Here is a 23,585-nt window from a genome sequence, read left to right as displayed (position 1 = left end):
GAAATCAAAAAGCCTATTTCTTATAGTTTTTTCTTCCTTACTTCCAGAAAATAAAACTAGATATTTTATATCAATTAACTCCAACTCAGCCAAGGGTTGCTTCCAGTTATTGTTATTCATATGTTAGTATTTAGATGTTATTCTTGTGGAACAACTTGTCTTTGGTCATTATGGGCTTATTTGATAGTGTTTATGGAAGAGATAAAAATGCTTTCTAACAACTAAAAGTGTTTATGATCGCACTTGGCAGAAAAAATGTAAATCTCTTATTGGCACTTTCTGGAGGAGCACTAGTCAAAATGTTTTTCTAAGAAGCACTTGCATTTTTAACAAAAATTTCAACATTCTTCTAATAAAGGTGCTTCGAACAAAAGCGGTTATGAGTATAAGTACTTCTTATAGAAGCAGTCCGAAACGGTATGTCATATTTAGTTTAACATAAAGTTTAGTAATCCAAACTTGAAATACCAATATATTTTGGAATCCAGAATATTCAGAATTTTGAGATACATTTTATTCCAATCCAATTCTTTTCCGAATTTTTGGACATCAAATTTAATTTAGACGTGCCAAAGTTGAAAATCTTTGAATCCGAATTGACAACACTATGAATTTTCAGTCCAACTTGCACCCTACTCATATCAAGGACAAAACGCAATAAACAACCAAAAAGATAACCACACCAGGCACGTAACTTAGTGTATTCTTACCTGGGCTACAGCCTGGGGGCTTTTAATTTTTTACAACCCAAAGTAAATTTTTAGCCCGCCCCAAGCCCACTCACACAGCAACAATACCCCTTCGCGAATTAGCTTTGGTTGGATGCACTTAGAAAGCAAAAAAATTAAGAAGAAGAAAGAACGAGCTGAGCATATATATTAGGAGTTCCTGGGTCCGCCCTTGTTGGTTTTGTACATAAGGTAAATTTAGTCTGCCTCAATTTGAAATTCTGAGTCCGTCCCTGAACCACACGCATTAGGTAGGACATATATCACACTCAAGCACACAATAAAACCTTCTCTGAATTTTCTTATCCATGAATCCAAGAAATATCTCACTTCTATCAATTTCATTTCATTATACTTGAACATTCCAATTTCAATAAGACACAAAGACATTGACTCAAGTGCATGAAAAACTCCAAAGTCTTTCTTCCCCAAACCGTCTTGCAATCAAGAAAAGAAGAGTGATATGAACAAAGATACTGGAAAGACTTTTCAAAGTCCGAAACTTAGTGATGAAGACTTGTGAATGTATTGTGAAGACTTCTTTTTTTTGGTTCTTACCTTGTCAACTTACGTTCTTATCTTTTCAAGAATCTTCCATACCATTGTGTGCTAAAATAGCTTCCCATAAAGTACAAAAGAATATGTATTTATTTATTTTATTTTTTAAATTTTTTGGTGTGTGGGTCAATTTCTTTGTTTAAACAGAAGATAATTGTTGTCTAGTTATCACCCAAATCATCAAAGCTGCAAGTCAATTAATTGTGCAGTAGAGACTGGTATAGGGTGGTTCATGACACATGGACTAGTGGAATCAATTATGTTCGCGTCTTACATTATCTGTTCCAATGGTCTAGTCTTCAGTGGAGTGATTGACCCGTATGATTTAATAAAAGAGGATAATATTAGGGACATTTTTTATTTTTTTTTGGGTCGCTAAAGTTAAAAAGGGGAGGGAAAAAACTCACAAACACGTGTACCGCAAGACTTGAACCGAGAACCACTTGGAAGCACACTAAAGATCAGGGCCAACCCAACTAATACCTCTATTTCTTTCTGAAATGCATCTTGCATAAGATATATTTATATACAATATAACGTTTCCTTTGACATAGTTCAATCGGTAAAAAGAAAACCTAAAAATTCTATATCTTCTTTTATCTTAATTTAGCTTATAAAATGTTATAAAGCAAAAGGCAGAGAATGGTGAAACATTCAAAATACCAGAAAATGCCCTTGGTTAATGCAAACATTAAGAATTCAAATTATTAATTAAATGAGGATAATATGGTAAATTCACATTTTTTCATATTTAAAAAAATTAAAAGAAAAAGAAAAAGTAGATAATGGATCCTATTTTTATGGAACACAACTACCCATTGTCTTTTTTAATTCTAAAATAAATTTACTTATTTTTTTTAAAAAACCTCTCGCAAGCGCGGAAGCGCGTGCAGAGAGGCTAGTAAAATGTTATTTGAAAAGAACATGCTTATATTTATCTTTCTTTTTCTTTTTTTTTTTTTTTTTTTTTGTAAAGTCCACTGTGCATCTCAGTACTTACTAGATATTTTGATTCATTACATATTCTCAGTTTTGGCTTGCCTATGAAGCCATTAGTATTATTATTTTTTTACTACAAGCGATTGTCTACACGTACAACTTTAAATCTACACCCACAGGATATTGCCCTCACATGTCAGCAGCAAATTATGGAGTTTGTGGCGGCAGGACAGGCAAACGTACCGCTTATACATGATCAACCGAGACCACCAGAGTGGGATTGTAGTGAATTCCAAATCTGGCAGAAACCCGCTGATGGCTGGATGAAATTTAATTGTGATGGGGCTTGGGCGCAAGCGCACGTGAAGGGTGGAGCCGGATGGGTGGCTCGAGACAGCAATGCCTGGATGGAAATGGCAGGGGGTGTGGGCGGTTTTTCGTGCTAGTCGGCTCTGGTTGTGGAAGCGGAAGCAGTGCGAGAGGCCGTGGCAGCGAGCTTGGAGGCGCGGGTTACAAATGGTACACAGCTATTATCTGGGAGGAAGATGTTCTCTTGCGGGGAGATGTGAATTTTAAGCTTAATTGCATTCAGAAAATTAAAACAATTATCTAATTATGTGGTAACAGTTGTTGATAAAGATGGAACTAGCAAGTGCTCAATAATTGAATTTTGGAAGTGCATTGACATCTACACTCACTCTACTTATATGGTTACTTTTATTGTAAATGAAGTTCAAGTTCATCAAGCATTTTATTACCAAAATAAATATTAAAATGAAAAAAGAAAAACTCACATCGCTGGCAAGAATGTAAAGAAAAAAATTGAATACGGCTTACCCGTATTCCAGTTGTCTTTATAAGTTTCTTGGACCCGTATTCTTATTCTATTCTTACCCTACGTTAAAGGAAAAAAAAACTTAATTTCTTACTCGATTCAAGGAAAAAAAATATACTGAAAATGGAGTGCAAGTTGGAAAATTAAGTATAAAGAAAAAGAACTAATATAAAAGTGAAGTAAAAAGAAATTAATGTAGGGTAATGGTAGAATAGGAAAGAGAAAGAACAAAATTGATTAAAAAGTATTAAAAAGCAAAAGGGAGTGTAAGTGGAGAAAATTGGAGTGGGAAAATCATATCCCTTTATTATTACACAGTTTGCAAAAACTAACTATATAAGCATAAAACTAGCCCCTCACGCATGTGCCAATTGGTTTTCTTTTTTTCTTTTTTCTTTTATTTTTAGAATTAAAAAAATATAATATGGGTAATTATGTTCCATAAAAGTAGGTCATATTATCTGATTTTGTTTTTAATTTTAATTTTTTTTAATATAAAAAATATGAATTTACCATATTATCATCATTTAATTAATAATTTCAATTCTTAATATTTGAATTAACCAATGGCATTTTATGATATTTTGAATGTTTCACCATTATCTGTTTTTGCTTTATATATATAGATGCACAACCCTTTAAATGGTGCAATAATGAAACTCTGAAGATGTTAAAACTGCAAAAATACACGTGACAATTACAAATAAACATAACTGCTAACTTTTCACACAAATAGGATAATACTGAGATTTGAAATGTACAGTTAAATTCTCTTAAAATGATGTCGGTGTAAAAGAAACAAACCTTACGACAATGATCGAATCTTCATTTTCAGGGTGTCGTGTAGCCATAACTTGAGCCTTTTTATATGTTGGATAGGATAATTTGAATAGATTCCTCAATTTATTGAACGAGTTTTGCAAATAATTAGTAAAAGGCTTAACCATTTAAGTAATTTAATTTTTTGATCTCGTTGGGTGCCTAACCTCCCCTGAATTGATCAGTGTCTCATCCAAACGCGACCTTCACAACTGTAAAAATTAACAAAAAAGAAACCGAGGAAGAAAAGCGTGAAGTGTTAGTGCTACCGTCTCCGTACAAGATAAATATTGAAGATGAAAAGAGAGTAGAAGAGAAGAACCTTCTAGAAATAAGGATGATTTGTGAGGCAGAAATTGAATCCAAAGGGTTCTTTTGCTGCTAGTTTAAAAAAAAAACTGTGGGGGTTACTGGATTCGGATCTTCTGCTCTGATTTTCTCTGCCATGATCTGTTTTGCTTTTGTTCTCCATACGCCACCTCATTAGAATTTAATCTAACGGATTTAAAAGTTGACACATCATCCTAAAACAATAACCCAATTTATTCATAATTAAAAAAGAATAAAAACTCCTAACACCCAACTAACAGTAGTTAACGTCCAGCATTTTTTTTTCCTTCCTTATTCACGTTATGTTCTATTTTTTTTTCTTCTCCTTCTTATTCACATTCTGTTCTATTTTTTTTTTAAAAAAATATTTCTTTATGTCATTTTCTCCTTTTTTTCTCTCCTTGCATAAACCATCATGCCATCATCTAGCTAACTAGAGTGCTAAAGAGAACAAAAAAAAAAGGATGTAGGAAATAGAATCAAAGAAGTATTTATAATCTCTATTAAAAAGACAAAAGATTTATAATGTTCCCATCAAATAAATAACAAACATAAATTTACACATCAATAAAAAAAGAAAGAACAGTAGTGTTTCTTTGGCAAGCATTCCTATTGATATATTGACCTGTATAAAAAAAACCAAAGGAAAAACTAGTTAGTATTATACAAATAAAATTTCATAATAAAGGTATTACCGAGAGCATAACATACCCATGATTCCAGATGCCATCTCCAGTTTGATCAACATTTGAAGTTGTATGTGGCTTATCGATCATCAAGTTCATAGCCTGTATAAAGTAGTTATGAAAATTGATTATAATAAATAAAAAACTTACCATGACTTATAAAAAGAATATTATAAATCTTAATATACCTGACTCCGCACAATGTCATTTGAAACTTGCAAGTCTTGAAATTGTAAAGGGAAACTTGTAGGGTTAAGTAATGGTTGGAAACTATGTTGGGGTTCTCGGTAAAGCATCCATGATATTGTATTAGGTGCCCTGTGATCTTGTGCCTATGTAGTATTACAGTAACATTTTAAACTAGAAACATGATATGATAACAAAAAATTAAATAATGATACTTACAAGATGTGTAGCTAGATGACATATGTTACTATCTCTTTAGTGTTGCATTTGGAGCTGCGCCTATTCATATTATACAAATTAAAAACTAAATTAATAAAAAAAAAATTATCATATTGAAATTGAACTTTGAATGTAAAAGAAGAAAATACCTGTGACGAACGAGAACTAGATGACTTTTTATTCTTAGCTATGTTTTTCTCCAAACAACTTTTTATTCTTTTTCTTCCTCGGGAGGCTTCCCTCTTCTTTAATCCCTTGCTTGGATAACTTTTGCATTACCCAAGAAACATGCCTCATTAGCACCATCTGTCACTATGGTGGAAGGTGACCCCTGACCATTCTTATCATGTACTTGACCATCCATTTTTGAACTTAACATGTCTTCAATGGTTTTGCTTAGTTGATTCAAATGACTAACAGAAATCTTAAATGTTTCTTCGCTCTCAGCAGCTCGAGATGATATCTTGGTAAACATGGAACATAAAGACCTATATCGAGATGTTTGTTGTAGTTTCACATCTGTCTAAATGTCACGTCCATGCATATCTTTCACACTTTCAGATCTTGCTTTTCTTGTCCACCTTTTTAAGATATACTGGTCCGGAATTTCTTTGACATTCATGTAATTAGTAAGAATTTTCAATGCATGGCTGCACAAGAAACCTTTCATCTCAAACAACCTACAACTGCAAGAGACATCACCATCTTTTTGTTTTCTATCACGTCGCTCTTTCGAGTTACCATGTAGGACAACTGTATACACCAAATCCTCACCATCTTCGTTACAAGATATCATGTCTAATTAAAGTGATTTAATATACTGAGCTTGGAAATCCTCAAATATTGCTTTGGTATAAATATTTCCTGCCTTAACCACCATTTGAAACAGGTATTATCATCTTAGGTAACTTTTGACACAAAGCATACTCTGCTTCCAACTCCTTATATCGCTTATCATTAAGTACCGTTTCAAAATGCATGAAAAATTGCACCACATCATGGTCCACATTCAAATAGTCTTTTAAGGTAGCATTAAAACTTTCACTTATCTGTGTGGTTTTTACTCCTGCAGACCAAGACTACTTACAGTATGTCATTGCCCATTTCTTCCTTAAATCGAAAATGCTTTCTAACCAAGGATGTCCACGCACATTGTATTCATCCAACATTGATTCCCAAGCAACTAAGAACTCATCTTCCTCCTCATAGTAATCCATAAATTGTGTTAAAAAGCTCCGAACTCCACCTGTGCACCTAAATAAACTGTTTACATGTTTCATGGCATTTTGCATTATGTGCCATGTGCAAAGCCTGTATATGTATTAGGCATCACATGTGCACAAGCCTTAGCCATCGCAGTATCTTGATAAGTAAATAAGGTTTTCGGGGCCTTCTTGGACATGGCCTCTAAAAATGTTTCAAACAACCATATAAATGAATTGGCAGTCTCATCGTACAACAATGCTGCCCCAAAAATAGCAATCTCACGATGATGATTAAATCCCACAAACACTCCGAATGGACGATTTGCTTCATTAATTTTGTATGTGGTGTCAAAACACACAAAATCACTAAATTGACCATAATCAACAATCATCTTCGCATTAGCCCAAAATATATTCGTAATTTGCTCATCACTAGGGGTGGGCGCGGTCCGGTTCGGTCCGGTTCTCACCTCAAACCGGAACCGAAACCGGTATTATTTAACCGGTCCGGTTCGGTCCGGTTTAGGCAAAAAAAATTTCAAAAACCGGCCGGTTCGGTTCTAACCGGTTCTGACCGGTTCCGGTTTTGAACCGGATTATTAATTTATTATTTTTTTAATTTTTAAAAAAAAAAAATTTTTTTTTTAACTTTTTTTAATAAAAAAAATTATAATAAATAACTTATTTTTTTAGCTTAAAAATGAACAAATAATCCAATTCATACATTTAGAAATTTTTTGAAGTTGAACTTGGAAAATTAGTGATTATAAAAGTTAAAAAAGGCATTAGATTTTAAAATTTTGTAAAAATATAAATATAAAATAGATGACCGGTCCGGTTCGGTCCGGTCCGGTGCGGAGAGATGTAAAACCAGAACCGGTTCGGTCCAGTTTCGGTCCGGTTTGTTGACTTTTTTGGTCAACCGGTTTTTTTTCCGGTTTTTTTTCACCGGTTCGGTTCGGTGTTCCGGTTTTCCGGTCCCGATGCCCACCCCTACTCATCACAATCTAATTGCACAGCATAAAAAAATGAAGGGTTTTCCAATGCTTCATTCTGAAAATACTTTAGCAAGCTTCCTGCTTCTCCATATGCCAATTTTCTTTGCCTCTTTGTCCGAAGATAATTTTTTTGATCTTGTTTGATATATCCAAGAGATTCTCTTCCACCAACTTGCCTACCCATTAACTCATATGCCTGCCTAAGTGGAATCCCAGATTCTTCTGTCAAATCTACTTCAGTAGCTTGTGAAGCAGATATTCTTCTATGAGACGGTAACATATGAGTGCATTCTTGTCTTACAAGAGGATGATTGTGGTTTTCCATAAAATGACTAACCCAATACTTAATTACCATTAGATTTATTCAACTTAATGCTCATTTTAGCATTACAACCCGTCCTTGTTTCTGCCCGAGAACTTCTAGTTAAATAATCTCGCTTATCTTTCGGTCGAAAACCCTCCTTGCAACAAACAAATACTCTTGAAATTATTTGACCAGTATTCTTATTCTTGTTATGTGAATCTTTTCTAATACTTAATCCTACTCTTCACCCATACTCATTATAAAACTCATATGCAGCTTGTTCTGAAAGAAATTCCATATCACATATGGGCTTGTAATCTAAATTATCTTCACAGATTGTAGGCACTGAATCTTTCATTCTCAGTATATAAAACAAAAATAATAATATTAATCTATCATACAATGGGTAACCATCAAATTTATATTTACAGATTAAAAAACAAGGATGGAGGTAGATATACCAAAACATTAATTGAAATCAAATTCAAAGCTCCACACACACAAAACCAATTAGCTAGTCTCAATGAAAAAGAGGGAAATTTTGTTGCAGACATAGGAACCAAAAAAAGAAGAAGCAAAGCATGCAATAGGGACTAATAAATAAAAGCATATGTAGCATGAACCAATAAATAAGAGTATGTATCAGGGATAAAAGAAAACGAACAGCATGCTAAATAATTTTGCTTACTTTAGGGGATCAAGTTCACGTCTTCACAGTAGCCTTGCCAATATATTCGCACTAACCAAAGCTAAGATAATATGAATATGAACATAAATAAAGAGAAGAGGACAGAACACGAAGAAGAAGGGAAAAAAAAAAAAAAAAAGAGCTTTGGACGTTAAATATCCCGTTAGTTGGGTGTTAGGGTTTTTATTCTTTTTTAATTATGACTAAATTAGGTTATTGTTTTAGGATGATGTGTCAACTTCTAAATCCGTTAGATTAAATTTTAATGAGGTGGCGTATAGAGAATAAAAGCAAAGCAGATCATGGCAGAGAAAATCAGAGCAGAGGATCCAGATCCGTGGTTACTAGGCAAGTTCGTGAAATTTATAAATAGGGGCAATGAGTTCTATTTCCCTCCGTTAACTGACCAAGACTTTATTTCTTATAGTTTTTTTTTTTTTTACTTACTTCTAGAAAATAAAACTAGATATTTTATATCAATTAACTCCAACTCGGCCAAGGGTTGCTTCCAATTGGTTTTATTGATATGTTAGTATTTAGATGTTATTCTTGTGGAACAACTTGTCTTTGGTCATTATGGGCTTATTTGGTAGTGTTCATTGAAGAGATAAAAGTGATTTCTAACAACTAAAAGCGTTTATGACTGTGCTTGGCAGAAAAAATGTAAACTGCTTATGGGCGCTTTTTGGAGAAGCACCCGTCAAAGTGTTTTTCTAAGAAGCACTTGCATTTTTAACAAAAATTTCAACATTCTTCTAATAAAGGTGCTTCAAACAAAAGTGGTTATGAGTATAAGAGCACCCACAATAGGAGAAATTTTTATATGTTCCGGGTACATCACGTGGCTGGAGTACCATTCAATAAACATAGGACATGTGAAATTATTGTCTAACTTACTGCATTTCTTTTTATAACATGTGGCGGGCTGCATTGCAAATATTTCATAGGTCTTCCGTCTATTGGATGGTACACCAGCCACGTGGTGTACCGAGAACACCCAAAAATTACTCCCACAATAGGCTCCCTAAACAACCTCTTAGACAAATTTTAGAGAGGATTTGGAAAAATACATATCCAACCATGCTCTCTATCCACCTCCTAAAATAGGGAGACATCTAGGAGTTCCTGAATCTGAGAAGATAGAAAGGACTCCTAATTGCTCCTTATAATTTAATGCTGCTTTATTTAATGAGTATTTCAAACCTTTAATTAATATTTATTATTTTTTTATATTATTTTTTAATAGAGATTGACCAATTAAAAAAGAGTTATAGCATTTATAACTTCCTAAACTAGATAGCATGATTGGAGTTTAAATTTTATAGAGAGCCCTTAAAATAACTATCATATAGTTTTAGCTAAAATTTAACCAAAAAATAGAGAGCATGATTGTGGATGCTCTAAGTACTTCTTATAGAAGCAGTCCCAAATGGTATGTCATATTTAGTTTAGCATAAAGTTTAGTAATCCAAACTTGAAATACCAATATATTTTAGAATCCGAAATATTCAGAATTTTAAGATACATTTCATTCCTGTCCAATTCTTTTAGGAATTTTTGGACATCAAATTTAATTTAGATGTGCCAAAGTTGAAAATCTTTTGATTCCAAATTGGCAGCACTAGGAATTTTCAATCCAACTTGCACCCTACTTATATCGAGGACAAAACGCAATAAACAACCAAACAGATAACCACACGCATTAGGTAGGACATATATCACACTGAAGCACACAATAAAACCTTCTCTGAATTTTCTTATCCATGAATTCAAGAAATATCTCACTTCTATCAATTTCATTTCATTATACTCAAACATTCCAATTTCAATAAGAGACAAAGACATTGACTCAAGTGCATGAAAAACTCCAAAGTCTTTCTTCCCCAAACCGTCTTGCAATCAAGAAAAGAAGAGTGATATGAACGAAGATACTTGAAAGACTTTTCAAAGTCCGAAACTTAGTGATGAAGACTTGTGAATGTATTGTGAAGACTTCTTTTTTTTTGGTTCTTACCTTATCAACTTACGTTCTTATCTTTTCAAGAATCTTCCATACCATTGTGCGCTAAAATAGCTTCCCATAAATTACAAAAGAACATGTATTTATTTATTTTATTTTTTTTTTCAATTTTTTTTTTTTTTGTGTGTGGGTCATTCCTATCTAATTTCAGCTCAAAAGTAATTGAGAAAAGGAAGAAAGTCACGAAAATAAAACCGCGCCCAAAGTGATTGACAGCGACGCTTCCTCGCCATTTCATGAATTCACATTGGATTCAAAGCAAAGATAAAGCTTTTAACATTTTGCTCACTCACACCCAAACTCTTCAAGTAAGACTCATCTTTTTTCTGAAGAGAGAAGCAAACACTGAAACAATTATGTTGGCTTCCATGGCCAACCAACGAGCCTCTTCGTCCTCGGCTTCCTTCACCAATTCATGGAAAAACCAGGTCTTTTTGAGCTTCAGAGGCGTAGACACGCGCCACAACTTCACAGACCATTTGTATAGCGCTTTATGTCAACGAGGCATTAACACCTTCAGGGATGATGATGAGCTCAGAAGGGGAGAAGAAATATCAACATCGCTTCTCACAGCAATTGAAGAATCAAAGATTTCTGTCGTTGTGTTCTCTAAAAACTATGCCTCTTCAAAGTGGTGTTTGGATGAACTTGTTAAGATTCTTGACTGCAAAGAATCAAATCAACAACAGGTCATCCCAGTTTTTTACAAGGTGAATCCATCAGATGTACGGAATCAAGGAGGTAGCTTTGGGGATGCATTGGCTAACATGGAGTGCAAATACAAAGAAAATATGAAGAAGGTCAAGAAATGGAGGGCAGCTCTTGCACAACTAGCAGTTTTGTCAGGGCTCACTTTGGACGAGTAAATTTCTAACCCCCTTATATAATGCTTTTCCTTTTGTTTTGTTTGTAATAAGTATAGACACTATATATATTTGTACTCTGGTTGTTAGTGTAGAAGAAAGTTCTTCATTTTGATCCCAAATAAAAAGTAATTACAATTTTTTTTGTTAAAAGAAATGAATGAAAATAATTTTTTGAAGTCAATAATTAATTAATAGTGTGAAAATTATTTTTAAGAAAATTATTATTAATTAATTAATTAATTTTCTACGTTTCAAAAATTATACTACTAAGTTTATATAGAAAAACTCAAAATTCTCTTCTTTTTGTGTGTATAATGTTCCTTGCCCTTTTTTGTTTTTCGATTTTATATAGAAATGCCATGTCACTAAATGCTTCATATCCTTTTCAATTGGCAGGCATCAATCTGAATCTAAGTTTATCCAAAACATCATTGAAGAGATTTCAAAACACGTATTAAACACCGTGTATTTGGAAGTGGCAGAGCATCCAGTTGGAATGCAAGCTCAAGTACAAGTTATGAATAAGCTTTTAGATTTGGAGGAAAACGATGTTCGTATGGTAGGGGTATGGGGAACTGGTGGAATAGGTAAGACCACAATTGCTAAAGCTGTTTATAATTCAATTGCCCACAAATTTGAAGGTTGTTCCTTTTTGGCAAACGTTAGAGAAAGGTCAACGTCGCATGAAGGTTCAGTCGGATTACAAGAGAATCTTCTTTCTGACATTCTAAGGGTAAAATATTTGAAGGTGACCAATGTTGATAAGGGAGTCACTATGATAAAGGAATGGTTGAGGCGTAGAAAGGTTCTCTTGGTTCTTGATGACGTGGATGCCATGGAACAGTTACACAAGTTAGTTGGGGCATGTGATTGGTTTGGTGCAGGCAGTAGAATTATCATAACAACAAGAGATAAGCAACTGTTAACTGCTCATGAGGTTAATTTGATACATGAGGTCAAGATTTTAGATGATGATAAAGCTCTTGAGCTCTTCTGTTGGCATGCCTTCAAAACAAGTGGGCCTCCTTTGGGTGATTATGTGAAACTTGCAGAACGTGCAATACGCTATGCTCAAGGCCTTCCTTTGGCTTTGAAAGTTCTCGGTTGTTGTCTATGTGGTGGAAGTATAGATAAATGGGAAGCTGCATTGGATGGTTTCAAAAGCCCAAAAATTCAAGATGTTCTCAAAATAAGTTACAATGCATTGGATCATAGTGTACAGGAGGTTTTCCTGGACATTGCATGTTTCTTTAAGGGTCAAAATAGAAAGGATGTGACAGAAATACTTGTAGCTTGTGGCCTCAACGCTAGATATGGCATTGAAGTGCTCATAGAAAAGGCACTCATAAGTGTTAAATTTGATTATATTCAGATGCATCACTTACTAGAAGAGATGGGTAAGGACATAGTTCAACAAGAGTCGCCCGATGAACTTGGAGGTCATAGCAGATTGTGGTCTCATGAAGATATCGAGCATGTTTTGACTAATGATACTGTAAGTATAATTATTTTTATTTTTACTTTTATCTGGAAGAAAAAGTAGAATTTGAAACTCGTGCATGTTTTTTATTAAATACTTTGCAACAATGGTCCCTTTTCTCTTTTATGTTAGGGAACAAAAAAAATCACAGGCATCATGTTAAATTCCCCCAAAAAGGATTATGAGATATTCTTGGATGTTGACTGCTTCTCGAAGATGAAAAATCTTAAAATTTTCATGAACTATAACGTATTTCTTTATGGAGACATTGGTTGTCTTCCAAACATGTTGAGAGTGCTTGATTGGTATAGATGTCCGCTCCAATCTTTTCCACCCAATTTTCGTCCAAAGGGACTAGGGTTGCTCAATCTGCCTTACAGCCGCATCAAACAACTAGGGGAGGGATTGAAGGTACTTTAAGAGGTCTCGTTTATTAATTGATGTAAATTTCTTTAATGCTATCCATTTGATTATTATTATTATTTCAATTCTTTTTTGGCTTCACAGCATTTGACAAAGTTGACATCTTTGAATTTAATGGGCTCTGAATTCCTGACTGAAATCCCCGACCTATCCGGCAGCCCAAACTTAAGGTACTTGAATGCGAGTTGTTGTGAAAGTTTAGTTGAGGTTCATCCATCTGTTGGATATCTTGATAAACTTCAATATTTGGCCTTTGCTGGCTGTCGTGAACTCACCAAGTTTCCAAATAAAGTTTGCTGGAAATATCTGGAATATTTGGGTCTCAGCGGTTGCACAAAGTTGGAGAGTTTACCAGAAATTGTGGACAAAATGGAATCCTTAATTGAATTGGACCTTGGGAGAACTGCTATAAAAGAATTGCCTTCCTCAATTGGACATCTAACTACACTTGAAAAGTTATGTTTAGAAAGAACTGCAATAGAAGAGTTGCCTTCATCAATTAAAGATCTCACTGCGCTTAATTATTTCAATTTAGAAGGATGTGAAAACCTTACCAATTTGCCGCAAAGTATTCATGGGTTGCAATTTCTCATGGGTTTAAATCTCAATCGATGCCTGAAACTTGTCACACTTCAAAATAAATTGATCTTTGAAGGTTTATCGAGTGCAGAATCACTTCCTTTGGAGGTTCGAACCAACGCAAACAGCCTAGGCGATGGCAACTTCACGTGGCAGGCTAGGATAGGCGATGACAATTTAGGGCCTGTTTGGTATTCAACTTGAATCAAACTTCTTAAATTCAAAAACAGAATTTGAGTCCAAAACAAAGAAAACTTGTTTGATAGCCCTATTTTTAAAAACTCAAACTCAAGAACAACCAAAAAACACCTCAATTATTAAAAACAAAAAAATCTGTTTTTTTTTCAGTTTTTTTTCTAACAACCCACAAGTTCTTAAATTTTTAAGATTTGAAAACAGTTTTCAAGTTGCATACCAAACAAGTTTTTGAACCTTAAAAATAGATTTAAGAACTCCTTGTTTTTAAGAAAAAACGAAGTTTTTGAGCTCCCTATTTGAATAGGATACCAAATGCCCCCTTAATTTATTCATCGTTGCTCAAAATTCTCTTCTTTTTGTCTGTATAATGTTCCTTGCTCCTTTTCTTTTTTTTTCGATTTTATATAGAAATGCCATGTCACTAAATGCTTCATACCCTTTTCAATTGGCAGGCATCAATCTGAATCTAAGTTTATCCAAAACATCATTGAAGAGATTTCAAAACACGTATTAAACCGTGTGTGTTTGGAAGTGGCAGAGCATCCAATTGGAATGCAAGCTCAAGTACAAGTTATGAATAAGCTTTTAGATTTGGGGGAAAACGATGTTCGTATGGTAGGGGTATGGGGAACTGGTGAAATTGGTAAGACCACAATTGCTAAAGCTGTTTATAATTCAATTGCCCACAAATTTGAAGGTTGTTCCTTTTTGGCAAACGTTAGAGAAAGGTCAACGTCGCATGAAGGTTTAGTCGGATTACAAGAGAATCTTCTTTCTGACATTTTAAGGGTAAAAAATTTGAAGGTGAATGTTGATAAAGGAGTTACTATGATAAAGGAATGGTTGAGGCGTAGAAAGGTTCTCTTGGTTCTTGATGACGTGGATGACATGGAACAGTTACACAGTTTAGTTGGGGCATGTGATTGGTTTGGTGTAGGCAGTAGAATTATCATAACAACAAGGGATAAGCAACTATTAACTGCTCATGGTGTTAATGTAATACATGAGGTCAAGATTTTAGATAACCATGAAGCTCTTGAGCTCTTCTGTTGGCATGCCTTCAAAACAAGTGAGCCTCCTTTGGGTGATTATGTGAAACTTGCAGAAAGTGCAATACGCTATGCTCAAGGCCTTCCTTTGGTTTTGAAAGTTCTGGGTTCATGTCTCTGTGGTGGAGATATAGATAAATGGAAAGCTGCATTGGAGGGTTTCAAAAGCCCAAAAATTCAAGATGTTCTCAAAATAAGTTACAATGCCTTGGATGATATTGTCAAGGAGGTTTTCCTTGACATCGCATGTTTCTTTAAGGGTAAAAGTAGAAACTATGTGATAGACGCTTGTGAGCTAAACACTAGATATGGCATTGATGTACTCATAGAAAAGGCCCTCATAAGTGTTGAAGGAAGTTACATTCAGATGCATGACTTACTAGAAAAGATGGGTAAGGACATAATTGAGCAGGAGTCGCCCACTGAACCAGGAGGACGTAGCAGATTGTGGTTTCATAGTGATGTCAAGCATGTTCTGACTAATAATACAGTAAGTAAATTAAATTATATATCTGAGTGTAAAGTTTTATTTAATTCAATAACTAACACATGTTGTGTGTTAAGTATAATATTTTTTTTTTAATTATAAATACTTTGTAACACTTAGTACATTTTTCTTTTTTCTATTAGGGAACAAATAAAATCACAGGCATCATGTTAAATTTCCCCAGAAAAAATTATGAGATATTCTTGAATGTTGACAAAAGCTTCTCGAAGATGAAAAATCTTAAAATTCTCATGAACTACAACGTATGCCTTTACGGAGAAGTTAGTTTGGCAGACGCTTTTCCAAACAACTTGAGAGTGCTTGATTGGAAAAGAGGTCAATACCGATCTTGGCCAGCCAACTTTAGTCCAAAGGCACTAGTTGTGCTCCATCAGCCTTACAGCTGCATCAAACAAATAGGGCAGAGATTTCAGGTACTTTAAACTATCTCTCATCCCTTATTATCTTTAAGAGGTCTCGTTTATTAACTGTTGTATGTTGTAAATTTATTTAATGCTATCCATTTGATTATTATTATTTTTTCAATTCTTTTTGGTTTCACAGCATTTCACAAAGTTGACATCTTTGAATTTAGAGCACTCTGAATTCCTAACTGAAATCCCCGACTTATCCAACAGCCCAGCATTAAGGTACTTGAATGCGAATGGTTGTAGAAGTTTAGTCGAGGTTCATCCATCTGTTGGATATCTTGATAAACTTCAATATTTGGCCTTTGCTGGCTGCCGTGAACTCACCAAGTTTCCAAATAAAGTTAGGTTGAAATCTCTGAAATTTTTTCTTCTTTACGGTTGCATAAAGTTGGAGAGTTTCCCAGAAATTGTGGACAAAATGGAATCCTTAACTGAATTGGACCTTGGGAGAACTGCTATAAAAGAGTTGCCTGCATCAATTGGACATCTCATTGGGCTGGAAATATTGCGCTTATCTGAAAGTGCTATAAAAGAGTTGCCTGCATCAATTGGAAATCTCATTGGGCTGAAAGAATTGAGCTTATCTGAAAGTGCTATAAAAGAGTTGCCTGCATCAATTGAACATCTAACTGCGCTTGAAAAGTTAAATTTTACAAGAACTGCAATACAAAAACTACCTTCATCCTTTGGAAATTTCAATGCCCTAAAAGAGTTATGGTTAGGTGGAACTGCTATAGAAGAGTTGCCTTCATCAATTGGAGATCTCACTGCGCTTAAAGGATTAGATTTACAAGGATGTGAAAACCTTGCAAATTTGCCACAAAGTATTTATGGGTTGCAAAATCTGGAGTATTTTAATCTCAGTCGATGCCCAAAACTTGTCACACTTCCAAATAACTTGATCTCTGAAGTTTTATCGAGTGCAGAATCACTTCCTTTGGAGGTTCGAACCAACGCAAACAGTCCACACGATGGTGACTTCGTGAGGCCGAGGGTGATGTATTTTGAAGAGTGCAATGCATCGAACATTGATTGCTTGGAGAATTTTTGTTGCTGGTCCAACTTAACAATAATTAATCTATCCAAAAGCGATTTTGTCAGTCTTCTTGTGTGCATTAGCAAATGTGTCAACTTGTGGGAGCTTGATTTGAGGGGTTGCAAGAGGCTTGAAGAAATTATAGGACAACTTCCGGCGTCTATAGCAAGGATCGATATGGCTGATTGCGTATCACTGGAAAGATTTTCAACATTGTCAAAGATATTGGAAGACGAAGACATGCAAGGCATTAGTGACATGGACTTGTCTAATTGCCATAGGCTATGCGATAATCTAAGGTTGGACGTTTCAAAGATGGCAAAAATTTTACTGAATCAGGTTACTTATTTATCTTTTATCTGTATAATTAATATGCATACATTACATATATTGTTAATACTATACTATGTACGCTGCACGCAGGACTAATTAATAATAACATATATGCCTGTGTTGTGTTGTGTTGCAGATGAACAGGAATGAGAAGATTATTGTTAAACTACCTGGCAGTGACAGTGAAGTTCCAGAGTGGTTCACTTTTCGTAATTACTTTGATGACTATGATGAGAGTAAATTTGATTACTTTGATATTGATGGCAGGAGTGCTCATTATTACGAACTTCCTATTGAAATTCCTTGGACTTCCATATTGGAGAACACAAAATTGGTTTTGTGTGCTGTTTGGGAAATTACGGAATCATTTGTTAGCCCTTGTTCTCTTCTATTTGAGTTGTATTATTATCGTCTAGATAGGTTGGAGGTGTCTGGAGGAGAGACAGGGGCAGGTAATGTGTGGCTAGAATGTATTCCATTGTCATTTGCTCACAGGCAGTTGTCTCATGGTTTTGGAGTTACTGTTGTCGGCAAAGGGTTGCGCATCAAAAGCATTGGGGCCCACATGGCTCCTATCAGTATGTCAAGGGATGGTGATGATGATGGCAAACATATTGATGAAAATGAATTAGATGATGATGGTGATGTAGGTGATGAAGTTCGACCCAAAAAGAGAACAAAGATATGACCTCTGCATTTCATTGTGAGTTCGCATCACTTTATTTTATTTTATTTTATTATTATTAGCCTCCCTTTCAGCACAAAATTGGTAATGAGTTTTTATTTTAATATTTTTAAGTGTTGTATTGTTGTTTACCATTTAGTGTGTTTCAATATCGTAGAAGAATTCTAAGTTAATTACGTTTTGTGTACTCTCTTAGGTGTTGATGTTGAAAACTTACTTCGAGTCTGGACCAAAAGGTGAGTGGCTTTAGTACGATGTTGAAAACTTACTTTGAATCTAATAGATTTCATGAATTACAAGTTCATTCCCTTGTTGAAGGAAAGTACCCTTTTTAAATCTCTATTTGAATTACAACTTTCCAATCTCTAGTTGTACAGGTCAATCTAAAATTGCAGCTAATGAGAGAAGAACTAGAATATTGTTAATCTTTGCAACCAAACAAATATAATGTTTCTTGATAACCAACTCCACAAGTCTAACTGTATTCTTTGGCTACCAACGTTGCTTTATAACTCTCAATTGCCCGTCAACTTTGTGCTTTATATATGGTGATGATCCACCTAGATCCAACTATCTTTTTTCCTATTGGAAGAGACATCAACTTGTAAACTATATTTGTGACTGCACATGATAGAACACATCAAGAATATACAAGAGCACATATCCTCAATCCGATCCCTTCATACACTTATTCTAGATGGGGTGAATTCCTTTGTGTTGGTTGGCTTAATCGTTTGAGCAGGGGCACTTGTATTTATATGCATCTACCTAAGAGTCTTGCCCATCAAGAAACTCTTAAGAAGTCCTTATTGCATTAGGTTTATAACTTCTAATCCACAATTAAATAGGAATCCTTTTAGCTCTTATATTAGCCTTAAAACACTAACTTAAATAGAGCTGCAGGTTTAGTTGCACTTAGAACTCCTAATTGATATCAAGTCTTAGAATCCTTTGATGATTATAAGACCACACTTTAATAGGTTAGACATTTACACGTCTAACATTCTCCCACTTGGTCTAATGATCATCAAGAACCAATATCAATTACTGTAAGGCCTATGGAAATTCAATTCAACTATAATTCCTAATCATGTCACTGTCAATCAAAAGAACAAGCATGGAACTATCAAGACTTATTGAACATTTCAATATTTCGAGGTCTTTATAATTACTCATACGAGCTCTCAAGATCACATGAGACTTTTGTCAAGATTAGAATGTAGAATGATTATGACCAAACTTAATTTGTGTTTACAAAGTCACTTTCATTCATACGCCCTCCCTTATGTGATTACCAAGATCTCTCCTTAATGACTCTGGTATGAATTCATGTCTTATGCAGTGACTGTAGCTAGCTATATTGTAATATGACATGTAACTAGATTCATTTGTCAAGAATAATAAACATAAAACTGAAGTCACATAATTTATTAAAAGAATTGAACCAAACAGTAGTGAACAAAATAACTGAACTATCTCCAAGAAAATAATGAAATTAAGTGGAATAAAACTCGGCTCCCACTGATTTTGCATATAGAAAATGAATGGCATAACCAAATCGAATCAAATTTCCCATTAATACTTTTGGGAATAACCTCATACAGTATATCAATCAACCAATGCAATTTCCTTTCATTTACCTTCTACCTTACAAGCTTGAAACAAAAACCTTAAAGCTTATTAGTAATCATAAATTCAATGAAAGGTAAAAGTGTCATTGATTAACCATTGTTAACTGAAAATATGAAAATAACAATTAACATATCTAAAAAATCTTTGTTCGTATTAGCCTTAAAACCCTTAATAAAGAACTGGAACATTAAGTGATTAATCATAAACAGTCAAAACTAAATGTATGCAACAAAAAGAAGATCATTGAATGCTCCCACTCATTGAACACATGTTTTACACCGAAAATGTATCAAGAAATGAGCATAGCAAAGATCATATTATTTTCACCGAAATCGTTTCCTTAGGATTCAACTTTAATTCCTTCAATTTATTTCTCACAATAGCACTTTACTAACACATATCTTGAAAAACATATAACATGTCATGCAGATTGGTCTTTAGTTGAGAAAAAAACAAAACTGTAATGAATGCATTAAACTTTATTCACTTTGTACTTTAAAAATCAATTAAATTTTCTTTAACCAATACTAACTAAAAACTGTAAACATTGTAAGAACTATAGTAGCCAAAACAAACAGCCAGTCACCCAAACATTAGTCATAAACACATAGATACATAAAACTAACACTTAAGATGTAAAAATTCAATGTGTCAACAACCAGAAAACAGTTCCAAGTATGCTCCAAAACCTTTATGAGCTTTATCAAAATATAAGATAATAAGGTATTGAGTGTGAAGCCCAAAAACTTTACATCACTTCTCTCACTTGGGCAAACACTCACTACTTTGCTACTTCAATATATAGTGCACTAATAACCTTATGATTAGAAACATTGTGACAACATGATGTAAAAGAACTTTCAAGGCGTGCTCCTAAACGTACTTCACAGTATAAGCCTAAATGCACAGAACTGTCAAGAAATTTTTCTGAATGATATGTGATCACTTAAGAATTTACCATAATTAATCTATAAGTCGGATTAGCATCAAATTTCATGAAGACAAACTAGAGACATTAATCTTCATACATAAAAATTATAGAGTCGTTTATAGCTAATTAAAAGGTCTGAAATTGATCTACAAAGTTAATCAGAAAATCTGTCAGCACATACTTTTCCTGAACACAGATCACTTATAAAATTCTCACAAATAAACTACACATCCAATAATCACGAAATTTTCAGAATTCATGAAGACTCGTATATGCTTAACATATCAAAAATTCAGGTCATTTGGAGATCTTTATGTGGGTCATTCAACAATCATTATACATAATGCAGAAACTGTCAGGAAAATTACTGTGCATCTGTTTCAAATTTATAAATTCACCAAAAATTCAATTCTCAACATATTTTCATGAAATCAGCACCTACAAAAACCTTAGAAAATCATCATTCTCGCCTAATTTTGTCATTAGTTAATTCGAATTATAACTTCACCGTAACAGACGACATGTTAGCGTAGTTCAAAACTGAAAAAAATTTGTCAACTATAAATTTATGAATGCTAACAATATACACCTCAAAATTTAGTTATCCTTATGCATTCTAAACATTCAACATTAAGTTCCATGTGGTACAAAACAATTAATACCATATCACAAAGGTAAAATATAAAATATCACTTTATCAAGTTTAAACACTTTGAGCAATCAAAAGATCGTTCGTATCTTGAGTATTTTATATATTGCAACGTGCCACTTTTGATTCAAAACAAAATTACCAAGCCTTAGTTAGAAGTGCAATTTGATCCATGTCAATTAAGAAATAACAGTAACTGAATATCCTTGAAACATGATCTAACAAAACAGCCAATTTATTTTGTGGTGAACACAACCTTATGGATTAATCCAACTTTACTTAATTCAATCCATTAAATATGGATAAATACTTTTCACACGTGTGGATCAGTCCAACTATGCATGGTTTAAACCAAAACAACCACGGATCAATCCTTTTACATGTGAAGTTGATGCTACAAAACATTCACTTAAATGCATACGAAAGGCAACCAAGTCTCAAACATGTCCATACATAAACAAACAATATAGCCAAGCAAGAAAGTTCCAAAATAGCTCACATTTCCCTTTATGTGATCAACCAAAATTATCTTTCCCCTTGAGTCATGAAAACAACTTTAATGACTATTTAAGATCACTATTAATAAATTATCATCAACAACTCAAACACGTGAGATTTATCAAAACTGATAAATAGGACAAGTATCATGTTACGATCCATATAACAAAACAAAACCGTATATTTGCCTAATAGAGTTAAGGTTCATTGTGACATTCCAAAAAGTTTTTAAAACACAAACATATCTGAATAAGCTGTCCCATAGTGCTTAAATATCTGTACATTATTGATTCACACATGTGGGTCGAGAATCAAACATGTTTTTAGTGATCACCAAAAGGGTTGATATATGAATTTCTTTTGTAGGTTAAATTCTCATATCTGTGGATAGAGAGAAATTCCTATATTAATTCACGTACGTTATCTTTTGGGTCACTCCACCATTAATATACGTGGATAAAATTTCCCCATGAAGCTTTACTTAAACATTATTAACTTACACCCGTGAGTCATAAGTTAAACATGTTCCAAAACACTAGACGAATATTAGGTCTGAATAAACTTCTTGTACAGGAAAATTTCTCATCTGTGGATCAAGAAATTTCATGTTAGTTTACACAAACCCTTTCTCCATGTTGTTCCATCACATCTGTTATCAATTTGTATTCTTTTCATCTGTGGATGAAAATAGCACAAAAGGCTACTAACTGTGATGCAATTATTGATCAATTTTTAGATTGGAAACTGAATCTGCAATAGTTAAGCTGCTGTGGCTCGCTTAACTAATGCAATATTTGAGATCTCCAGTCTTTGATCAATAGCCTTTCAAGCATGAATGATAAAGACTTCATATCGAAAACATGCTTAACAGAATGCGTTAGTGAAACAAAAGATTAGAAAACAATACATGCTTATGTAGCTTTCACTTTTAGGTTTTAGTTTTCTAGTTTAGTACTTTGAACCTTTATGCATATATGTACTGTCATGCTTACTTGAAAACCTAGAAATCAATTTGATTAAAACTACCCAAAATAAGCAGCATTTATTAGACTAAAAGGCCTTTGTAAAATATGCAATTATTCTATCTCTCTCTAGCCAGATTGCAAGCCAAACACAAGTACTCTTGATTATGATTCTATGTTTTTCGACATCAGCTTTAGTGATAACAAGTGTACATATGCGAGAAAGGTTTTAAAGCATACCAAAACAGAAACCTAAAACCTAAAACAAGCTAAATTAATCATGGCATTAAATAATTGATAAAGAATCGCTACACTATTTCTCCAAATAAATCACGGTAAAACAGTTCATGACAGATGCATTTACTTAATCAACATGAAACATGCTTGGGTCATCAATAACTGAAGCTGAAACTAAAATCCCAATATTTATCTTAAAATATTTACTGGTGCGGCATCCCATTGCCTTAAGCTCTAAATATCTGTGCATACATTCTTTTGCAGCAATTAATAATATTAAGCATGCCTAAGGTTGAAACTTGATGCCAATTTAAATATGCCGTAGAACATGAAGATATAAAATAAATCAATAACTAATAATCATGACAAAAGCAATTTTCGATGAAATTGAGAAAACATGCAAGTCACACGGTTTTGCCGCATGCCACAGATTTATGATTGTAAGATATCTCATAGACTACCACATAGGGGTGGGCATTAGAACCGCAAAACCGCAAAACCGAACCAAACCAAACCGAAAAAATCCGGAAAAAACCGTGTTGACTAAAAAAGTCAAAAACCGAGTCAAATCCGAACCGGACCAGTTCAGACCGG

At 34.0% G+C, this 23,585-nt stretch overlaps 1 protein-coding gene across 1 annotated transcript; it reads left to right on the top strand.

Annotated features, from left to right (window-relative positions):
- LOC18793768 lies at nt 10,443-18,645 on the top strand. The gene is made up of 9 exons (XM_007226660.2): nt 10,443-11,377; nt 11,778-12,876; nt 12,994-13,272; nt 13,369-13,454; nt 14,514-15,600; nt 15,741-16,031; nt 16,162-17,403; nt 17,534-18,100; nt 18,279-18,645. Exons 1-8 carry the CDS (start codon nt 10,752-10,754, stop codon nt 18,083-18,085), a joined length of 5,262 nt encoding a protein of 1,753 aa, XP_007226722.2. The 5' UTR covers nt 10,443-10,751; the 3' UTR covers nt 18,086-18,100; nt 18,279-18,645.

The sequence above is a fragment of the Prunus persica genome, chromosome G1 (genome assembly GCF_000346465.2).
Source record: "Prunus persica cultivar Lovell chromosome G1, Prunus_persica_NCBIv2, whole genome shotgun sequence".
Classification (NCBI taxonomy): domain Eukaryota; kingdom Viridiplantae; phylum Streptophyta; class Magnoliopsida; order Rosales; family Rosaceae; genus Prunus; species Prunus persica.
Note: the sequence above shows the minus strand (reverse complement) of the source record. Positions and strands in the feature narration are given on the sequence as shown.